At 39.5% G+C, this 23,587-nt stretch overlaps 1 protein-coding gene across 1 annotated transcript in view; it reads right to left on the reverse strand.

Moving 5' to 3' along the window:
- Positions 1-4,537: 4,537 nt before the first annotated feature.
- The window catches only part of LOC143287566 (uncharacterized), a 27,916-nt gene continuing 8,866 nt past the window's right edge, over positions 4,538-23,587 (reverse strand). Inside the window, exons 2-6 of the mRNA XM_076595659.1 lie at positions 20,708-20,986; positions 20,054-20,215; positions 16,979-17,170; positions 15,519-15,654; positions 4,538-14,407 (exon numbers count right to left, since the gene is read on the reverse strand). Coding sequence (XP_076451774.1) covers positions 13,861-14,407; positions 15,519-15,654; positions 16,979-17,170; positions 20,054-20,215; positions 20,708-20,986 — 1,316 coding nt within the window. The 3' untranslated portion in view covers positions 4,538-13,860. The remainder of the gene's footprint in view (positions 14,408-15,518; positions 15,655-16,978; positions 17,171-20,053; positions 20,216-20,707; positions 20,987-23,587) is intronic.

Below are 23,587 nucleotides of genomic sequence, written 5' to 3' on the forward strand. Positions count from 1 at the left end.
GGAAACAGACGAAGGATGACGATCATTTAGCGGAACACACAAATCTTCCCAAATAAAACCCTTTCTCCCGGCCAACTTCGTTGATGAATTTTCTGTACATTTCGTGCAAAATTTGATGATCAGATGCAAAGATTTATGAAGGCGGGAAAAACCCATAGGAAATTCGGAAGGAAAATGCAGAACAATTTCTAACTTTTTTACACAATCGAGTGACCCGATTTGCTATCGCCCGGGGAGACAAGGCTATGTAGACCTAAATGTATCTTCCGCAGACCCCCTTTTATACAGTGATAGAATAGTCAGGTGTTGACTGTGATCACTCAACGGTAGGAAGGAAGGGAGGACAGTATGGATAAGGAAAAAAACAATATGGCAGAAGACTGAGAGGTCGCCAGCACGGTCTACTGAATGTTGCCCGTCTTATACTAGAGGCGGGATAGGGGGCGATAGCGGGCATCACTGAAAGGTGCATGTAATTAAAGCTTTTCATCTGCAATCTGCTTCTGCTAAATGATCCAGAAGACCCACCAACCTTCTTCTCTCCGGCCGATGGCTCACCACGACCACCCCAGATCTTGCCTTTGCCACCGGGTCAGTGAAGACCGGCCTTGCCCCAAAAAACCAACAGGAAGGTACAAAGACAGTTGGCAGGCAGGCAGCGACCACAGACCAGTACTACTGGCCATCAATTTGCAGTATACACCAAGCGATGCCAAGTCCTTTCCCAGATGGAATTACAAGAAGGCGGATTGGGAGATGTTCGCGGGGCCCTCTGACGAGTACTGCAAGACCATCAAAATGGACGATTACAACATCAACAAAGCCACCAAAAACTTCAACCAAGCCATCCTGAAAGCAGCCTCAAAGGCAATTCCACGTAGCGCTCGCAAGAACTACAGGCCATGTTGGACAGATGAGCTACACGGGAGCTTGAAGATGAAGTGACAAGGACTAGAGACTGAGGAGGTTGAAAACAACCCAACGCAAGAAAACAACATTACTCTCAAAGCCTGCACTGCCAAGCTGCAAGAACAAGCTGGATGGAGAAAACAGAAAAGCTGAACCTCGACAGAGACTATGGCAACAAACTCTGGAAACTCACCAAAGCCACTGATGAACAACGAAGAGACAAGGTCAGCGCCTGTCACGCTTCAAAATGACCAGAAGATGGTGACACTGAGGGAGAGAGGCAGCAAGTTGCTTCATAGACAGCTATGAGCAGATCAGCAACATCACTGTGTCAGAGGACAGAAAACAACAAGTCCATGATGAAATGAAGAATCATCAGGATGACCAAGACCAACCTGAATATATGGACAGGCCTTTCAAACTGAAGGAGCTTGAAGAAGCCGTAAAGTCTTTGCAGGACAAAAAATCTCCGGGTCCTGACAAAATTACCAACGAAGTGCTAAAACACCTTAGCACCAAAGCAAACACCAAACTCCTTCTCTTCAACAACAGTTGGAAGACAGCTTGGGCATGTTCCACAGAGCTGGCAAGAAGCTGACATGGTGCCCATCCACAAGAAGGGCAAAGACAGAGCCAGGGCTGATAGTTATCGCCCCATCAGCCTCACCAGCTGCGTGGGCAAGCTCCTTGAGCGAATGATCAACTCGCGCCTAGTTTGGCACCTGGAGAAGAAGAACATCATCACTCCAGAGCAGGCAGGCTTCCGCCAACATAATTCCACTGAGGACCAAGTGACCTACATAGCCCAGAAGATCGAGGATGGCTTCCAGGACAAACAGCATACACTGACGGTGTGGATAGACATGGAAAAGGCATACGAGAAAGTCTGGAAGGATGGCCTCCGGAGGAAGCTCCAGAAGAGTTGTGTGACTGGCTGTATGTACCAGTGGATCTCACAGTACCTGAACAATAGGAAGGCCCGAGTCCATGTCAATGGAGCATACAGTCGGAAGAAGACACTGAGAGAAGGAGTTCCTCAAGGAGGTGTCTTCAGCCCTACACTATTCCTCGTCTTTACCAATGACATCGTCAAAGATATGCCACGCAAAGTCCAGGGAGCCATCTATGCAGACGATCTTGTCTTATGGTGCTCAGAAGAACACCTCACAACTGCTAACTATAGACTACAGCAGGCGCTGAATGTTCTCGAAAGCTGGACAAAACAGTGGCTGGTGACAGTTAATGCTAAAAAGACCACTTACACTGTTTTCAGCCTCTCACCCAAAGAACAGAAGGCCAACCTGTGCATCAATGGACAAACTCTGCTTGCTGAAAACAACCCCACGTACCCGGGAGTCACTTTTGACAAACGCCTGACGTGGAAGATGCAAGCAGAGAAAGCAGAACCAAGAGCAAAAGTATGACTTGCCCTCATGAAGAAGCTGGCAGGAACAACATGGGGTGCAGACAACATGACCCTCAGGAGGCTGTACACTGGCAGAGTCAGGCCAGTGCTTGAGTATGGCATGACTGCATAGGGCACTATGGCCAAGTCCAACTTTGAACGGATCAGCAAGGTTCAGAATCAAGCTACCCTATCATCACAGGGGCCATGATGTCCACGCCAATTCAGGAGCTTGAAACCATCACAAAGTTCCAGCCCCTTGAGGACCGCAGAGACGCCAAACTCCTGACCCCGGCTGCCAAGTTCAAGAGGTTGCAAGGCCACCCCATGAAGGACAGACTGTCCCAGCCAACAAAAGGATGGCTGAAGAGAGGGAGCTTCATACACCAGAGCAGGATCCTAGAACGGCAACATCAGGATATCCTTGACCATGCCCCCAAAGTGATACCCCGGTGTTTTGCCATCCCTGCCTGGAGCAAAGGAACCCCTCCCCTCATCTAGTGCAGCATCCCTGGTGTTGGCCCCAAAGATTTCCAAAGCCGCCCTGAAAGAAAGTCCCTCACCCTTGAATACCTCCACACCCAGTTCCCCAAAGAGTTCTGGACTCATGTCTACACTGACGGCTCTGCGACAGACGCCATTCTGAACGGAGGGGCAGGAGTCTATGTTCAGTATCCAGGAGGCAGAGAAGAAAAGATATGTCTCGCTACCGGCCTGTACTCCACCAATTACAGAGCCCAAGCAGAAGCCTTGAAAACAGCAGCAGCCCACATCGAGGTCAGCTCCTACGCCATCCACAACGTTGTCTTCCTGACCGACGCTCTGTCCATTTTGCAGGGCCTTTGGTCTAACAGAGATCCAGAACTCAACTCTCTCGCCTCCCTCTGCACAAGTCACACAGTCACCCTGCAGTGGATTCCCTCCCACTGCAACGTGCTTGGCAACGAGACTGCTGACTCCCTGGCAAAGGAAGGCACTATGAAAGAGCAGATGGACAGGTCTACCAGCTACTCAGTCTGAATCCAGGACCATCATTAAGGCCAAGCTGCAGAACAAGTGGAAGCAGCAGCATCCATGCCACAACAGAGCAGACCCGTACTACCTGCTGACTCGTCGGGAGCAGGTAGGCATTTTTGAGGCTCAGGACATGCCACAACCGCCTGAAACACCACCTATACACGAAACTCCGTATCGGTGACACAGAGCAGTGCCCCTGCAGAACAGGCAGCCAGACAACAGAACATCTGCTGCAGTCCACCAAGTGCTCCGAGAGAAAACCTGGCCCGACCCAATCCCAGCGGCCCGGAAGCTCTATGGAGGACTGGAGGACCTGTGACGTACTGCTGTCTTCGTCGAGGAGACGGGGGAATCCATCTGATAAATGACGAACGAGACAACGAAGCTTTTCATGCACCCGGTGGAATGTGAAAAGAACAAGGGAATTAAATGGTGAAGGTCTGATTGTTGTGAGTAAAAATAGGATTACTTCCCTTTTGACAAATCGAATATTTATTTGATGAGCGACAAAAACAACAACAAACAAACACACACAACGACGCCCCAAAAAACAACAACAAACAAACAAAAAAACCCCACTAAAGGTTAGTCTTTTTCCTCCTCTGGCAATGTAAACTATAAAAGAAATCCACACAGGGGTGTGTGTGTGTGTGTGTGTGTGTGTGTGAAAACATTTCTTGTGTCAGTATGAATTCTTAGCCTTTTTTTTTTTAAACCTACTTTTGCTTTTAACCATGTAAGCTTTTACACTCGCTGTTGAGCTAGCAATTGTGCATTGCCAGCTTGTCATTATCATGGTTAATCTGAACTCCACAGTGTGTGTGTGTTCTGAAAAATTGTTGATTCTTCAGGAAAATATGTAATAGTTGTGTGCGTGTGCATGCGTGCTGCATGCATGCGTAGAGGAAAAACATGCACTAGTTTTTGCAGTCTCTGTGTTTTTAGAGCCTTGGATGATTTTCTAATTTTCAAAAAAATTATTTTCAATAAGCTGACTTCAAGGTGTATTTCCTCAAAACACACACACACACACAGAGCATGAAACAGAAAGTCAAAACAAAAAGTGCAAATGGAATGGCAAATGAAGAAAGACAGAGAGGGAAGTGATTGGGGACAGAAAGATATAATCATTAGAAGACAGATGTATGCGTTCAGATCTGAGATGAAAAAAAAAAGAAAAGAAAAAAAAGACAGAAAAAAGCAAGCAACTATTACCAAGCTTTTATTGATCAAGACTTTGCACAGAGTACAATAAACAGAATAAAGACTTACAGCAACACATGTCAATAATCAAATATCAGTGAAATGACAAGCAATGATTCTAAAGTATTGGAAACACCGGACTGGCAATTGCAGGCGCCTAGGTGTCAACTCCTGTGTCATTCTGAGTGCATAACTGTGTATGTAAAGCTGTTCTTGCATACTGTCTAAAAACCTAATTATGAAACAATAAATAAACACAAAATAAATAATATCAGAATATCTACATTAAGTATAAGTCATGCAAATGTACCCCTTACAGCGATTCTTTTTTTTTTTTAAGTTGTATAATCAAAAGTTGAATAAAATGAATGCTAAATCAAAACACTTCCACATTGTTATGATCGAGCATACCTATTCAAGAAATGAAAAATGTGATCGAGCTATATCAACATCTGAGAATGTAACTTACAAAAGTAAGCAATACATTCCATCTACCTCACTGCTGACTGACCAGCAAAACTTATGTTCATTCCAATCACTCAAAAAGCGAATCATCAACTGTGCAGACTCAATCTGAAGATTGTAGACAAGATTAGTTTTGATTGTGCTGAGGCATACACAATCAAACAGTGACAAATGACTGACCAGTCTTTGATGCTGCCATGTCACAAGCAAAGTTGCTGAGAAGCGCCAGATGCAAGAACCAAAAAGTCATGCTACTGAGCTATCTAAACATGATATCCCCCAATGATCTTAATCACTGAAGGTTCACTCACAGAAATCTCAGGTTTCAAAAACTCTGAGAACACACTCTGGAGCACAAATAAGAAAACAGTTTCAGCATTGATTTTGTAACCATGGTTAACAGTTTCAACTTAAAAGCCCAATATGATTTGATTTTCAGCTACCATCAATGTGAATTGTGTCTTTTATTTTCTTTTATTATCATATTGTTTTTTATTGTATGACAAAGTTTGTGTAACAAACAGACCAAGACAATCTCATGTAATCTTGACCATGAGTTACCTGGGAAGGTCGAGGCCTTGAGAACAACTCTAAATAAAGCAACTTTTTGTCTACGTGTATTATCACCCAGACAGCCAATTCTTCTTTTCTTTCTTTTTTTGTAGTAGTTATTGCTGGCGTTTGCTTTTGTTGTTGTTGTTGATCATTTTCCCCCCAAAAAGGAGAAAAAAAAACAACCCACTCTTGTATTTATACAATTTCATTATGTTCCTTAAGAACTGAACCAAGGACAAAAATGATTTTGATTATTTTCAAGTAATATTCAAATGATGCATCCACTGACCACACTGAAATCAGTGATGATCCTCACACACACACACACACACACACACCAAAAAAACAAACCCTGCTTGCATGACACAGCCTCAAAGATGTATAAAAAGATTTTCTTAAAAATTTTGCTGATGGCAGTATGCTGAACTTCCCTATTCCGAACACCACATTTCTTGGATTCAAAAAAAAAGAAAAAAAAGTGTGTAACCAACAATCTGCCATTTTCACTTGTATCAATCAAACATTCTTTAACTGGACTGCCCTTATGAGTTCTCAAAATCATTTTAGAGAAATGTTTTTCCCCCCCATAATACACAAAACAAGCAATATTAATCTTTCTCCATGAAATGAAACTAATGCATAAAATAAGTAATATAAATCAACAAATACATAAGAATTGCTTATATACCTTCACCAAGTGTCAAATGTTACTGAACAGATGAATGCAGAAATTGTTCACATCTGTATCAGTTTGGGTTGTTCTTTTGAAGTCAATACAAAACCACTGTGCTGAAAGGTTTCATTCAAAACTGTAATTCACTCTAACAGGAAGAAGTTATCTATCCATGTGCTTATTCCTGACTCATTATTAACTGACTTATCAACTGATTCCTTGATGGATTCACAAAATAACTGAAATGGAAACCATGATTCACTATCTAATTTTGATTAAAAATCAGCAGAGTCCATTACTGCTGAAAATGTCATCAGATTGAAGGGGTAGTACAAGATATGATATATAGAGATCTATCGTCTAAAAAGAAGATAACATTAAATCTAAACGATGAGGAAATGTTGGTCAATACTGATCCTAACATAAACATATTTCAACAGGGTGCGTACTAACCATTTTTGTGTTCATGCAGTCTGAATTCAAACAGTAAATAAATATCCAAGGTTTTAATAAAAGCATCACTCATGGAACAGACACTTTAAAACAAACAGTACTAATACCAGGGATGAGGGATTGGGAGGGGGGATGGGTGGTTGGCTTATTCCCATGTATTTTAGATGAAAAGTTGAATACAATTTTCAAGCAATGTTGTGACTTTGCAATTAAAAACAACAATAGTAAAACAATGAAGCAACATAGTGTATTTACCAAATACATGAATGACTGCAAACTTGTTAAAGATAATGAATTTAAAAAACAAACAAACAATAACAACAATGACAGTTTGTAAGCTCAACACCTTGATTCCTTTTCTTTTTCTTTTTTAAGAATCAGTGCGACCAATATGAGTTTACTTTCACACTTTCCACTGTTTTGTGCACAGTGTACACATCAGTGGCAAAACAATTCAACACAGAATCTATTTCCATTAAGCCAGAAAATACAGCAGAACAACACTGTCAACATACACAAATGTGCATCTCTCTCTCTCTCTCTCTATATATATATATATATATATCTTGGGTCATGAAACATTCCATAGTTATCATTTTCAAAAACCCTTTCACCACCAGTCAATTTAGAGTGCAACATTCCTGTGTGCTATAGACATACAAAAGATGGTGTCTAAGAATAGCTGGGGATTCCCCTGTGATGTGTAGAAAATTTGGCCTATCCTACCACCGAACATGAAGACAAGGTTCATGATCTGGTCACATTTCAGTGACATGGGTGCTCTGCCTGGCTGGTGCAGAAATACGACATTGGTGGTGAAAGGGTTTTAACTGGGATCATTTACCTGTTTACATTCTTGGACAAGACTTTCATCATTCCATCGCAAATTCTGAGTCTGATGTGACTGGTCATTTTCTGTCAACTGCATTTCCTACAAGTGGTTTAAAAGCTGTCTTCAATCACGGAATGCAACAAAAAAAGAAATCTCTCAAGTGTCATATTGTGCCTGGCCTAACCTGATTCCTCTGCAAGAAAAAATGAAAGAAAGAGTTAAATATGACACATTTTAGATGTTATGAAAGTTCTTCACCAGCATACTCAAATCCAGAACTAACCTTTCAAAATTTGTTCATTCTAAATCCAGTAAAAAAATGTTTTGATAAAAAAAAAAAAAAAATGTTTTGATAAAAATACACATCAAAGCTTAAGTTCTGCTGATTTGTGCTGTTCTTTTTTCATAAAAAAAAAAAAATCTTTATTACTTCAATCATCATTTGAATGCTTCATCTGCTGCTATTCATATGCAAACAGAAAATAATGTATTCCAAATTTTATTTGATACAATCTATATCATCAAACAATCAAAATTATATACATGGTAGTTATAACAAAATATGTTGCAAGGTATATTTTGGTTGGGTTTGTGTTTTAAGTCCTGAATTTACAAGTGGACAGCTTTTGTAAACATTTGTAACCTTGGCACATTTTTCCTGTGTGAGTCCTGGTGGTGTCACAGGTTCAGGGTCACAGGTCAACAATCACAACATCTTATCACTATCATACCTGGCGTGGCTTTGTTGAAATCATTAAGAACAGGTAAGACAGAGCTGTACACACACAAAGACTACAAGGAAATGTCACTTGATTCTCATGACACTGACAGATGAATGATTAAAAGAAAAAAAAAAAGACTCAGATGTTATGCATTTTAATGCAATCTAATGCACTGGAATCTGTAATGTCATGTGACTGGATATTTACAGAGTGCTTTATCCTAACACAAACGTAATTCATTGAATAAATGAATAAATAAATTCCATTCACTGAACTGTCTGCAAAAGCACATGCAAAACAGTGTTGATCGCCTCATCAATGATGCAGGAATATCTGGGACAAAACATACAACAGCTGCTGGTTCTGATCAAACCTTATTCTGATACAAAATCATCTGACTTGAAATCCAGTTCATTCTGCCACAAACATTCAAAGAATTATTCAAAACACAAAAAATCTGACTGTTTCCATAAATACTACCGTTCTCCTTTTTCTCCACACACACAATATACACGATAAAGATATATATATATATATATACTGCATACAAGCAAAAATGACACATGCTATCATCTGACAGTTATTCTCCTTCTTGTGTGTGTGCGTGTGTGTGTGTGTGTGTGTGTGTGTGTGAAAGAGAGAGGAAGGGTGAGACAGTGACACAGAGAGAGAAAGAGAGCAAGTAAGCACATGTGTGTGTAGAGCTAAGTCATAGTTTGAAAGCAACTCCACACTGAAATACACACAGTTCACAAAAGCATGTATGCACACATAAAATATGGCCATAACCATGTCAGGCACAGCTGAGGATTTATTTTTCATACATTCCTGAATTCCTTGGCTCAAATCAATATTACCTTGGCCATTTTACACACCACTCCAAAAGCTGTCTTCTTGGCTAACTTCTGAACAAATCATGACAGCAAATAATAGCTTTTGAGCTCAATCAATTGTGTTCTGTGCTGCTTTGTGTTTCATCAGTTTTGTTCTGTGCTGCATGTGGCCTCCATCTTTCCACCATTCTCTTCGTTGTTCATTTCACAAGCACAGGTACATCATGTGCAAGAAATAAGACAAAAAGCATTATAAATAATCAAGATGAGTAACCTAATGCCAAAAATAAACAGCAAGACAGAAACCTTCAAATGATGGATTTTTCAGTCACTATACATACTGATGACCAGCTGGGCAAGATAAATGTAAACACATGAAACAGCTAGAGTAACAATAGCAATTCAAGTAACAAGCGTATACCTAGCATTGTTCATCTCTCTCTTACTGTCTCCTACCCCTACCCCCGAAAACATCACACAATAATGTTCAATTTGTTATGCATATTCAAAAGCACAGGTTCAATTAGCCTTTATTCAGATAAAACACATGTGCTTTATTCTTTCGCTTTCCAACAGATCAGGGATAAAATTCCCTGTGGTAAACAAGTCTGTACAATTGTGTACCCAGAGTAGGTCATGTTATGTCTGCATGTAAATCACTTGCATGATCAAGTTTGATGATAGTTTGGAAAATATATAATTCTAAGTGAAACATTTAAAATGTTGAGTAAATGTAAAATACATACAATGGTCAAATCTCATCATATAACAGCAAAACAGCCAAATGAAAATATTTTCAATATGTCAGTCACCATTCAGGACAGAATTAAAGACTAACAGTGCAATCACACCTTTGTTCAACACAAACTTACCATCACTGACCCTCATTCCCTGTCAAAAACAACACAACAATAACAGCAAACAATAAAACAGAAGCAACTAACATGAGTAAAAACACTCTTTGATTCTAAAACATCCAATGACGCAGCCAATCATTCAAATACCACTACCTATAGCAAATGGAAAGCTGAACACCATCCTTCAGTTTCATCTTCTTCCCAGACTGTGAGAAATCCCCCCCCCTCCCCCGCCCCTCTCCAAAAGAAAAACATAAAGCACATTTCAATGAATGGAAAGTAAGATGTGGGAAAATTAGATATCTTCAAAAGATCTGCTGAACACCTGTCGGTGTTTACAAAAAAACCAACAAAAATAAAGAAAAGAAAAGAAAAATTTTAGAACAGTACATCAATGAATTCATGTCATGATTACAACCGTACACTTAGCATTCTTTATTATACAGCATTTACAGACCAAAAGATACAATTTACAGTATTACACAACATGTCAAATCTGATCTTATATTAACAAGTTAATCAAGTTCAATGACTCAAATGCAGGACTGTGACCCACAAGATGATTTTCTGACACTTTGGCAAAATAATGTGTATAGTTCTGTTTATGTCACATGGAGAAGAAGAAAAAACCAACAACAACCAACCTAACTGCCATCTACATGAAGAAAATACAATGAAAATAATGAACAAGGAAATTAAAGTGATTAGTGAATGTTTAACTCCATCTGTGTGCAAAATCTGAAGAAAAAAGAAGAATTAAATGATATAACATCATAAGTTCAAATGACAATGAAAGGAAAAAAATAGTCATTCATTACAAGTGAGGAATGTTGCTACATAGGCCCATCTCTTGCAACGTTGTAACAATACAGCATAGATTCTGCATTACAATTTTTCTGTAATAACACACATGTAAACACACACATATGTTCTGTTGTCACATTATGTGAAAAAATGCATTAAATTATTAAATGAAAGTACTACTAATAGAACACAGACATATAATGTCTTTGTACTGTGGAGAAAGTCTTGTGCATCAGCACAAAGAATCCTTTGTGATAGAAATTAAGTACAACACAAAAAATATAATACAACCCAATATTCTACATTTGATTAATAATGATCCACCACCTCTTTACAAGAACACATCAGGCAACTCTGCATCCTGATCAGGTGATTTCTAACTGCCCTGTGATCCATAACCTAACAAATACCAAATACATGTATCTTACTTGACCTATCTCTCTCTCTCTCTGTGTGTGTGTGTGTGTGTGTGTGTGTGAGAGAGAGATAGGATATCAAATCTTTAATCTTGAAAGAAAAAAGTAAACCATGGGTATACCTGGGATGTATTACCTATCAGGTTAAAAGTGTATGTAAGATTATCACTCCAACTGAGAGAACAATTTTGTGACCATGATTTACCATTCACATGATGACAAACATACTACTGTCATGGCAACCTCTAGTAACAGTTTCAGTTTAAACTTGGAATCACAGCATGTGGACTGATCCATATACACATCCCATCTGCATAAAAAAAAAATGTGGGAACAGACACTTGATCAACACACTAACGCTACAGGTGGGAAACTGTACTGAAGACAGTTCTTATGGCAGACCTACTAACAAAAATACAAAGAAAGAGAGTCAGTAAACTACAAATAAAATATGAGCCCAGTAAAATAAAATGAACATGTCAACTTAAGTGGATACTCGATACTTAAACATTTATTCATTCATATTGTTTTTATACAAATATCTATTCAGTCATTCATTTTTTTTTGTTTTTTGTTTTTTTCTGAACTAGAATCTACCACAGGTATGATACAATCACTACAAATGGCATCTAGTGTACCTATCACAAGACAGTGTATAAGAAACGACACACAACAATACATTTTCTTCCAGCATAACTGTACAGTTGAATGGCATGAGGAACACAAAATCCAAGCACAGCTTTTGAGTTTTTCATTTCGACCCCAACACCTTTCTTGTTCATGAACAATTACATTCAGGTGGGTACAAATGACTTAGAAAACCAACCATCACTAATGACTGCACCAGTGTACCATCAGTTCCCACCCCCTTTCTTCCGCCCATAATCACATCAGTTCAAGTGTTAATCTGAATGAAATCAAAGTAGACAGTTAAAAAAATGGCACTCTAATACATGTTGGCTTGACGCTTTCAGCTTCAGTGTATAACTTCAGAACCAAACACACCACGCAGACAACTGAAACATTTCATGACAACTGAAACGACAGAAACAACATAATATCAACAAGTTATGCCAAGTGGGTACAACACAGGATAGGTCAATAGTATGTAGATCAAATATTTGTACATTTTATAATGCACATTTCACTACTGCAACATTTTTCTAAGTTTTGTATAGCCCAATTTTGTTTGCTAGTTTTGTTAAAAAATATTATTTCAAAATAAAGTTCCCATTTGGCTTACATATGATTTCTTGTGTTCAAACACATTTTACATTTCACTTTTAATAAATGGTACTCACCTTCCTTATTTTCATTCAAAATTAACATTCAAGTTGAGAAGAACCTTGTCATTCTTCTTTTCTTCCACAAACAGTCAATGCTCTCCCCTCCCCACCTGTCCCAACCATCACTTCTTCCCTGCCTTTCCCAAACCCTTGGAATCTGTTTCCACAAAGTCTAAAATGTGTAAAATAGCAAAAAGCAGGAAACAGAAAACTGGATTCCTGTCAAAAACTGAAAAACCATGGCCTCAGCATTAATGACAGCATGAACAATACATTCTGAAAGTTAAAAGAAATATGAATAAATAGAAATTATAGGCCACTTAAAAGAGAGCCCCCCCCCCCCCCCCCCATTTTTCACATTTAAAATGAATAAAAGTTACATACAACTTAAAAGAAATTTCCAGAAAGGAACCAACAAACAGGACTATCTGATTTGATTCTTCATTTATAGTATTTTCAAGACATTTGGAAGAAATCAGTGTCTGGCTAAAACAAAATGATAACAATGATTAATGGCTAAAACAAAATGATAACAATGATTTACACTGGAATTTCCATTTATCAGAACAATACAGAAAAAAAAATCTGAAAGGGAAAGAGATTACTGTGAAAATGACAGGGCGGAAAAAAAAGAAAAAGTGATCATTTTTACAGAGATCAAAGAATCAACACTTATTTCAAAAGGCAACCAAGCACTGCATTTCTGATCCTGTTGGAATTCTAGCAGATTAATTTTTTCTTTCTCGACTCATATCTAATGAAAAAAAAAATCAAATAATGAACTTGTTTTTTAATGAACCCTCCAAGAATGGTACTTCATATATTTTATTATGTGCCACATTTTTTTCGTTGGCATCAAAACATATTGGATGCTAGTCACATCCACTCCCTCGTAACACAACATAGGATGAAATACATACTATGTTTGGAACATGCTACATAGGCTATATCTTTCAAATAGCATGAATAAACAAATCTGTGAGGCAATGCCAGTATCAATTCTTTCAGCCTCTGCATTTCAGTCAAAAATACACTTTCAGCTCTCTTTCTCTTCCAAGCGACAACATGATGATTGATCTAAGCCTAATCAATTCAAATATTTTCATATGAAATTTGGAAGTAAACACAAGCAGAGAATTTCAGACACTGAATGGTCTAAAAAATTTTTTTTATTTTAATTGTCTTCTTTTTGTAACCATAAAATTTTTCTTGTCTTTGCTGATGCTCTCATTGGAGCTGAATAAAAAAAAAAAAAAAATTTTTAAATGAGGGGTCGACGTAAGAAAACAAAACAGGGCGTTGACAGAGTTTAAGAATACAGCCAGTGATCAGTGCTGACAGTGAACCCCATTGTTTTTGATCGCTGAGTTCATCAGCACCTGAACTGGCAAGGACAATGATCCTTTCGGCAATGCCTGGTCTGAAGATCCTCACTGTTTTTGATAGCCCAGTTCGTCGGCGTCAAACTGGAACGGAATGTAGCGCTCCTCTTGCTGCTCATTGAGGGCGTTCTGTCGGATGGCCAGGCGCACGTTCTCCATGGACTCGTAGTAGTTCTCCCCGGTGGTCTGGTCAAAGTGCTGGTCCACCAGCCCCTCATCGTCCTCAGGACTCTCCACGTAGCGGGGCTCCACGTACCTTTCATACAGCTCCCCCCCGCCTACTGCTCCTTCCACTTGGTTCGCCTTCCCGCACTTTGCAGCGTACAGCAGCTTCTGGGCAGTGATGTCGTCAATCTGGCTTTCATCTGTGGAGTCCCGTATGGGGAGCGGAATATCGTAGTCTTTCTTCGGGACTGGGGGGGCCCGTACAGGTCGTTTGACGGGAGTGGGGGCCTGGGAAACTGAGAGTCCTCCCGGGCAGCAGCCAATGCGACCTTCATCCACGCTGGGAGAGGAGGTGAGGGGGGCACGGAGGTCGGCGTAGAATGGGTTGTGGAAGTACACATTGGGCGCTTCTTCCTTCTCCTTCCTGTGTCTGTGGAAGGTCCAAAGGAAGTGCATTAAAGAGGGAACTAACACACACACACACACACACACACACTTCCTCTCTCACACAAGCACACATAATCTGAATATTTTTTCACAATTCAAAACCACTGAAACCAACAACTCCTCTTCACCACTGTGCTAACTATTAAAAAAATAAATAAATAAAAGAGCTGTTACATTTGTCTGCATAACACTCCAAAAAATTTTAAGCATAAATCTTCAAACAAAGACAAATCATAAAAAAACATACAGAACCATCTAAGCTTTCTACTGGTCTTTGTGAATGCCTGCGACATGACTTGTACAGAAACTATCTGCAGACAACAGTGTGCCACATACAGAGACACTTGCAGGCACTCAGTTCACAGTATCCACCCAGTTCTGTTTATATGGGAAGTGAAACAATGAGGGCCTTTTTCTAAGACTGGGGGGCTTTCTAGGTGTTAAGCTGAAGTGAGGTCTTGAGAAAAATATCTTTTCAGTGTGTGTGTGTGTGTGTGTGTGTGCATGCGAGTGTGTGTGTGTGTGTGTGTGTGTGTGTGTGTGTGTTTGTGTGTGTGAGTGTGTGTAGGGTGGCTGGGAGGAGGGGGGTGCATGCTTATAAAAATGCTTACATGTATGTACGCATGCATGGGAGAATGTGCACATGTGATTGTGTGTAATACTTTCTGTAATATTTTCAAGTGTATTCTCTAGAACTGGAAGACAGAGGCATCAATCAAAAAGAGTTTATACTTGTATAAACCTTTTTCTTGCTAAGGGTTATATACTGGAGAGGATTTTTCTTCAGAATTTTGCCAGACAACCTTTTTGTTGCTAAGGGTTATATACTGGAGAGGACTTTTCTTCAGAATTTTGCCAGAGACAACACTTTTGTTGCTGTGGGTTCCTTCACATTCTCAAGACCTGACTAAACACGTTGAGTTACACTGTTGGTCAGGCATCTGCTTAGAAGAAGTGGTGTAGAGGATATGTGAGGAACTGTCTAAACGCAATGATGCCTTCTTGAGTAGATGAAACTGAACTGAGAACCTTCACATGTGTCAAGCGTATGCTGCACACATGTGATTCACACTGACATTCTCTCCTGCACTGACCTCCTCCTGAAGAAGAAGACGCCCAAGCACAGCCCCAAGAGGACCCCCAGGAGCAGCCCCAGAACCAGACCCACGATGGACACTGTGTCGTGTCCAGAGTTCGACCCATGCTCCAGTTTGCTCATCCGCGAGTTTTCTGCACGTCATACACATCACACTGATCTCTGAACAAAGGAATCAGTGACTGAATGAACTTGCATGGAGGGGACATAAAATTTTTCACACAACGTTGCATGTTCACAGCACCATCCAGACACAAACATAAAAGGACATAAACAACAAGAAACTATCAAATGCCTGCACAGCAGACAATGCGCGCGCACACACACACACACAATGCACTGAACCCACACACAACACAACACTGTCCTACTGTAAAGGCATGAACAATGACAAACAAACAAAACAAATCAAAGCCAACATCAAACAAAAGCACACCCTGAAGCTGACAAACAAATTAATGGATAAGACATAATTTCATTGAATGCTATGGAAAAGACTTCATGAAAATAATGCAATTCTAATTTCAAATGCTGCAACAAAATGCTGTGAAAGGTTTGGTTTTTTTTGGTTTTTTTTTACTTTCGATGACTGTTCACTGTCAAAGAATTCTGTGTGTCTGTATCTCTGTTATTTCAATGTTTTCAAGGGTTCCTGACCCAGAGTACTGATGGTTGTTAACTGCAGTGATTTTTTTTTTTTTCTAATCTTATGTTTTAATTTCCAGAGTTGTGGTCATTCTTGTCCAACTGTTGTGGTGACAAACTTCCAATTTTTCCATTTCATTTCTACATTTGTGGTAACATTCAAGCCATGTCCACCAGTGTCAGACCAATCAATGTTTATATCACACTCTTACAAAATACGCAGTGGCAGGACCTACACCGAAGACCACACTTATTGAACAGTCTGGCAAAACCATAATGATATATTGTATGTTTATACACTTACCCTGAAACTCATTTTACAAAACATGTGGAATGGATATGGTATGAGAGTATGGTGAATACTAATGACATAAATTCACTAGAAACAGTATTTTGAAATGGTGTCACACCCACAACACCTCTCCCACCTCTCCCAGTTCCCACACCCACCCAAGTACACACAGACATGTATTAAGGCAGCCTAGGAAAGGAAGACCTGTACTTCAAAATTTCGTTTGACAGTGTCACATCCATGTATACCGTCAAGTACATCTGCACACAGGTACACAGACAAAAACACAAACAAACATGCACACCTAAAAATAAATATACATACACATAAATATACATGCAATGTACATACACACTCAAACACATACCCAAACACTAATGCACACACACACACATGCACACATACACACACAAAACAAAACAAAACAAAAAACACACACACACTTTTACAAACACACACACACACACACATTTACAAACACACACACACATTCATGAATACACACAACAACACCTGCTTACCAAGTACTTCCACTCTTTCCACTCCAACTTCAATGTTCAACAGGCCTGTCTCATTCACAGTGCTGTTCAACACAGGTGGTGACGTCGTCATTGTCATGGTTGTGGTTGTCCGCTCTCTGGTAGTTGTTGTAGGCGTCGTTGTGGTGGTGGTGGTGGTGGTGGTAGAAGTGGTGGTGGTTTTGGGTAACAAAGCTGGAGAAACAGGCACAAAATTTTGGTGTTTGTTTTATTTTGGTTTTCTTTTTTTGTTTTAACTCTTTTTTGTGTTGTCTTAGTCACGTAACAAGACAAATGCACTGACAGCAACAATAATCATAACAATAGCAATGATAGTGTGTTAACAATAAGGTGCATCTATACTATGTTGCTGATAATAAAAAAACAACAACAACTAAAATCATAAATGTGACTCACACTAACCTACAAGTACAATAATTTGTAAGATGTACAAAACACTGTACTAATGTTAACCCTTTCGCTGCCAGGAAAATAAGATTGAAGTGAAATCTATTTGCCAGGGTTTTTTCACAAAAAATGGGTATAAATTTTCAAAAAATTCTGTGTTCTTTGTTATTTGAGAAAGACCCATAAAAGTATATATTTTCTGAAAGGTAAATGAATAAAAAATACAAAACACATGATGTTTTTCCATTTTATATATTTTTAGTGACATGTTGTTTTGGATGTGGGGCCACGCCCCCTCAGTCTCCACCCCACTCCTCTTCACCCCTCTTACATGATCACTTGATCCAGTTCTCATCAGACCGCGCTGGCTGAGTGCCAAGAAAATCACCTACACTGTGTCTTGCTAATAATTCGGTTAGTTTGTGTCATCTGCTACGGTTGTGCAGCCGGCATCACTCACTGATAGTCGTATCTTGGCCACTCTCTTGATTGCTCCCTTTATTTTCTATCAAATCGTCCTATAAATGTTCATCACTGTCTTCTCCATCGAATTTACGCTTCAATTCTTTCTGAACATCAGCTAAAGAAAGCAATCTTTGTTGATTTAGTTTGCCACGATCGCATGTCTTGAGCACGGCGTCAGTCCGACATTTTGTTGAGCGAGCGAGGAAAGGAGCTAGGCAAAACACTGCAACAGTGACCCAACCAAAACGTTAAAATAAAGGACTGCCTCATGACGTAGATGGGATTTCTAGCCATGAATAGAATCCAGAAAGATTCCCCAAGCTAAAACAACCAGCATTTTCATCAACGAACTGAATGCAAACCAGGGAAAAGTCAGAATATTTCGATGACGAGTTATCTCGTCATTGTGGCAGCAAAGCGTACGTGCTTGCGATGACGAGTTGTCTCGTCATATAGGCAGCCTAGGGGTTAATACTGCTCCTAATAATAACAATGATAATAATACTTCTGAAAAAAACACAAAAAAACAACTAATAATAACAATGATAATAATAGTTTTGAAAATAAAATAACCATATATAACATTTATTTAACAGCATCCAAATATAATCAGCCACAGAAACTACGTTTTCTACTTCTTCTTCCGTGTTTGTGGACTTCAACTCCACGTTCACTCATATGTACATGAGTGGGCTTTTATGTGTATGGCCGTTTTTACCCCACTGTTTTTGGGGGTGCTACTTCAATATATTGCCGAAGTTAACTCATTCAACCTTGCACCCGTCTGAGAGGCGTGCACTGCTGATTGCCGTTCTCCGCCGTTTATTTAAACTGGTTCATCAGCTCATTACTATGCATTAAACTGTTATGTAAGGGAACTAACTCCAACTTAACTTCCTTCCTCACTTGCAGATGAAGTTTGCTCCAAAAATCGACTGAGCGGTGTGTTTTTTATCACATCGATATGGCAAAATGTCAAAGGCTTACTGCGCAGTAAGTGCTGAGTGAAATCATGATGAATTCTTGCAGCGAATTTGCCCCTTATAATGACGATTTGTCTAATAATTCATCTGGTATTTCTTGGGAAAGTGAAGGAGATGAAATTAGCAACTGGTCTAGACAAAGTGGCGGATATTTCAATCAAGAAAATAGCCCACAATCTTCAACATTGTTAGAAACTGACAGTTTACTATTACTGTTTTTAATTTTAAGTTACAAGTAAACTAGTGCACCCCTTGTCTTGAGACTTCAGCAGCTTGTGTCAAAATCATAATTCAGTCATTATTGGAAGTTTGCTAACTGATGGCTGAGTGGTTGCTATAAATTTGTGCCTGAAGTGAAGCACCCCTTCCCGCTGATACAGTCAGGCCAAAATATGCCAGGCACGGAGGATTGCACAGGCAGAAGACCTTAAAGGGCTGAAAGGGTTAAATAGATGATTCTTTTCAGTGTTCATTTTGTTCTACTAAAGCTTACGTTCAATTTGAACATTTTGCAACAGTTAAATCACTAAAACAAATATTCCTAATTCTATGCTTACCCTCTGTGACACATTAAAGTAATTTATGAGATTACATGCAAGCATCAAACATCGGCAGAGCAAAAGATTCAGCAAAGCTATATGCCACATACATATATATATATATATATATATATATGTAATTATAAAGTGGAGTGATGGCCTAGAGGTAATGTGTCTGCCTAAGAAGCGAGAGAATCTGAGTGCACTGGTTCAAATGCCGGCAGAGTCGCCAGTATTTTCTCCCCCTCCGCTAGACGTTGAGTGGTGGTCTGGATGCTAGTCATTCAGATGAGATGATAAACCAAGGTCCCATGTGCAGCATGCACTTAGTGCATGTAAATGAACCCATGGCAACAAAAGGGTTGTCCAAGGCAAAATTCTGTAGAAAAATCCACTTCGATAGGAAAATATTAAAAAAAAAAACTGCATGCAGGTAAATGGCCAAATTCTGTAGAATAAACCACTTCAATAGGAAAACAAAAAAACAAAACAAAAATAAAACAAATGCAAGCAGGAAAAAATACAAAAACAAAAAAAAGGGTGGCGCTCTCAGTGTAGCGACGCACTCTCAGTGTGGCAACGCGCTCTCCCTGGGGAGAGCAGCCCAAATTTCACACACAAAAATCTGTTGTGACAAAAAACAGTAATACAATCCAGTTTTAAAGGCTGGCAGATGAGCTCACGGTATTGGCAGATGTAGGAGTAGTCTTCAATCCAGTCACACTTGTAGTCGTGCCACCTCCCTCCATCGTCCAGCCGCATCTGAGCGCAGTCCTCAAAGCAGAGGATGTGACAGCTGGGCTGGCCCGACGCCCAGTTACTGTAGCCGTACCTCACTCGGTGCCCTGCACAGGCATCACCGCACATGTCAGGAGGAGGAGGGTGACAGTGAGGGAGAGGGAAATGATGATGATCATCATCATAAACACTGAGGCCGAGGGTGTTTCTTTTTCACTACTTATAGATGTGTTTGCTAACAACAGACATCACAACACACTACTGTACTGAGGATGAGGAAGACACTGATGGTGATGAAAGTAATGATGATAATCATTATTATTATTATCATTATTATCAAGAGGGTATTTCTTCAGACTGACTACTCAAATTATCAGACGTTTGCTCATGATCTGCAATTCACACGCGTTAAACACACAAACATCCAATATTAAATACTAATGCACTCTAAGCACACACATACATATACCTTTGTATACAACTCCCCAAACATTTGCTAGTTATACAAATATAACTAAGTGCACACACACACACACACACACACACACACACACACACGAGTGACACACTCAAAATAATAATAAGAATCCACCACTCACCAGACACCCATTTCCAGGACATCTCATTCTCTCTGTCTGTGGCGCCTAACCAGATTCCATTGCGGGGCCAGTGGAAGCTCCTCAGAGTCCTGACGACAAAGTTCTGGGTGTTGCGGTCCCGGATGACCACCAGGTGGCCATGCCTGGACCGGCACTCATCGTGGGCCCCGTACCACGACCTCTCACGGGGAACAAACTCAAAGCAGTAGTCGCCAAAGGTCTTGACATACCTCGTCACCTTCACAGACTTGGGGCAGCGGTATGTCTGGTCATCAAAACCTGGACAGATAGGTTGAGGCAAGATTAGTCTTTGTGCTCTGTGTAAAACAAAAAAATTATAGAAATTTTACGACAAGAAAATGTTGGTATGCAAAACTTCTTAATCTTTTTCATGAATGAGGTATGGTTAAAATTTTGGACTCTTTAGGTTCTGGACTTTCACATGAACGCAAGTCTGAGCAGTTTTATAATTAACAGTCTCGCAAACAGGAAGAAGTATTGCATAAATAAATAGACCAGTCAATGGTGGTTTTCCCATCAGCCAGGGTCTCAAGTGACCAGCAGAAACTATGGTAAGACAGTATTCTATATACATTAGTAATTAGTTTAAAGATATACACTCTAACCCCCCACCCCCACCCTTTCCCCCTCCCCTTACTCTTGTGTTAATGATGCTTAACCTTTACACTTATCCCAACATCACAGAGACAGTGTTATGTATCACTCAATATTTTCTGAGACACCTCAACACAACCCTAAACCTTACAGACGCCTGATGATGATACTTCGCCTTTAACTCCCCAGGGACTATTTTAATTATACCTAAAATTGTAACTCAAACTCCTCAGTCCATCTCTCTCTCTCTCTCTCTCTCTTTTATAAAAAAACATCTTTCTTCGCTGTTCACAATTTTCAACTTAAAGTTTTGATATGGGAAAAAAAGTAATTTTTCATAATTTCCAGATTAAGCCCAGAACCCAATTAAACTGGACAATCCATATCACCAAAGGCTTTGGTGGAAGGTAACGAGCGACTTTTTGCACAGTGCTTCACATCGATAGCTGAGACAGGATCAATGTCTTTTCTGGAACCTCAGCTGGGAACCAGAAAGGCTTGTGTGCAGCATTCAATGTTTCATTGATTTTCTTAACTCTCCCTCTCTAGTCTCTTTCTCTCTCTTGTCTGTGGCTCTATGTCTCTTTTTATCTATCAGATCAGTCTGTGGCAATGTTAAATTTAGTTCTGACATCACACAACCATCATACCATCAAACTGAAAGCGAAAGCCAACATTGTTTGCATTTTTTTTTTTTTTTTAGAATAAATACATCACTTTTTTTTTCTTTTTTTTAATTGTTTTTTTAATGACAGTTATACACACACAAACATCCCAGCTTATGCCATTTGCTAGCAATGCTCCTCTCTCTAACCGTTGTCAAACATATTATTCATACATTTCCCCAGACAATGATGAATGTCAGGTATTTTTAGAACAGAACTATGATGCAAAGACCAAATGTAATCAATCAAAGACAACAGAAAATGCTGACACAGGCAAGTTCTCAAATCATTCTAAACTCTGTGTGTGTGGTGTGTGTGTGTGTGTGCACGCACGTGTGCGTGCGTGCATGTGTGCGTTAGTACATATTTGTGTGTGTCACTGTGCGTGCGTGCGTGCGTGTGTGCGTGTGTGTGTGTGACAGACAGAAAAGGAGAAATAGAAAGTTACTTTCATGACTTCCAAAGACAAACAAGAGTCACCCGAAGATTTCAATGAAAATTAAATTGGCCACAGTTTTGGTGAGTTATTACGAATCAATCTAATAAACAGTTGACAGCTGGGCAGACTGACAATCACAATACCAGAACAACAGAAAGAGGAAGTCTGATTCACATAAGTGGTACTTGAAGCAGCACTTCCACTAAGCACCACTTTGGTACTTTGTACCACCCCATGCTGACTAACACTCAACATGCCATGTTTATGACAACAGTATATATATTATCTATCCTGTATTGGCAACCCAGTTTCCAACTGTTCAACAATGACGGACCCTGGTCCACCCATTCGGAAGAAGGTGATTGTCTTCTTCCTGACTGGAAGGATCCTCTTCTTACTTTCTGCATGCTGGAGTTTTGAGAAACTAACAACAATTAAAAAAAAAAAAAAAAAAAAAAGAAAAAAAGAAAAAAAAGAGAATCATATAACATGTATGATGAAATGTGAAAAAAAAGGAAAAAATAGCTCTACATCTTTTCATTTACAGCCTCTGATCCACAAATAAACTGTGCAACCTAAAAATAATAGAGAGCAGGAAGAAGATGACAAAGATGATGCACTAGCTAAAATGGAGGCAGAGTACAATATTTGGGAGAGGATTTAAAAAAAAATATATTATGACTCACACTACTTGGGAAGTTGACACTCAAGATTCTTAAATAAGACCTATCACCATAATTAATTTGCAACACCTACACGAAAATACTTAGCATAACACAAACATTCAGACTGAGAATGAGAGGAAACACTTTTTTTAATTTTTAATTTGACTGCACACACACACACACACACACACACACACAGCTAAAGTAGACACATAAAGACCTATAGATCTTAACAACCCAAAACAAAGACAGGCAAAGTGAGCAGCAAAACAAAGAGAGAGAATATATACAGGATACACAAACTGACAAAGCAAAATCCCACTCCCTCACTCTGCCCCTGACCCCCTAAAAAAATTATCAAAAGAAGAAGAAAAAGAAAAAAGTGAGACAGATGGAAGAAGAAAAACGAAACAAGAACACCAAAGACCTGAACCAGTCATAAGCTCTAAAACTCATTCATAATTCTGCTTCACTTTCGTAAAAAGAAAAGCTGTCA

The sequence above is a fragment of the Babylonia areolata genome, chromosome 11 (genome assembly GCF_041734735.1).
Source record: "Babylonia areolata isolate BAREFJ2019XMU chromosome 11, ASM4173473v1, whole genome shotgun sequence".
In the NCBI taxonomy this organism is placed as follows: Eukaryota; Metazoa; Mollusca; class Gastropoda; order Neogastropoda; family Buccinidae; genus Babylonia; species Babylonia areolata.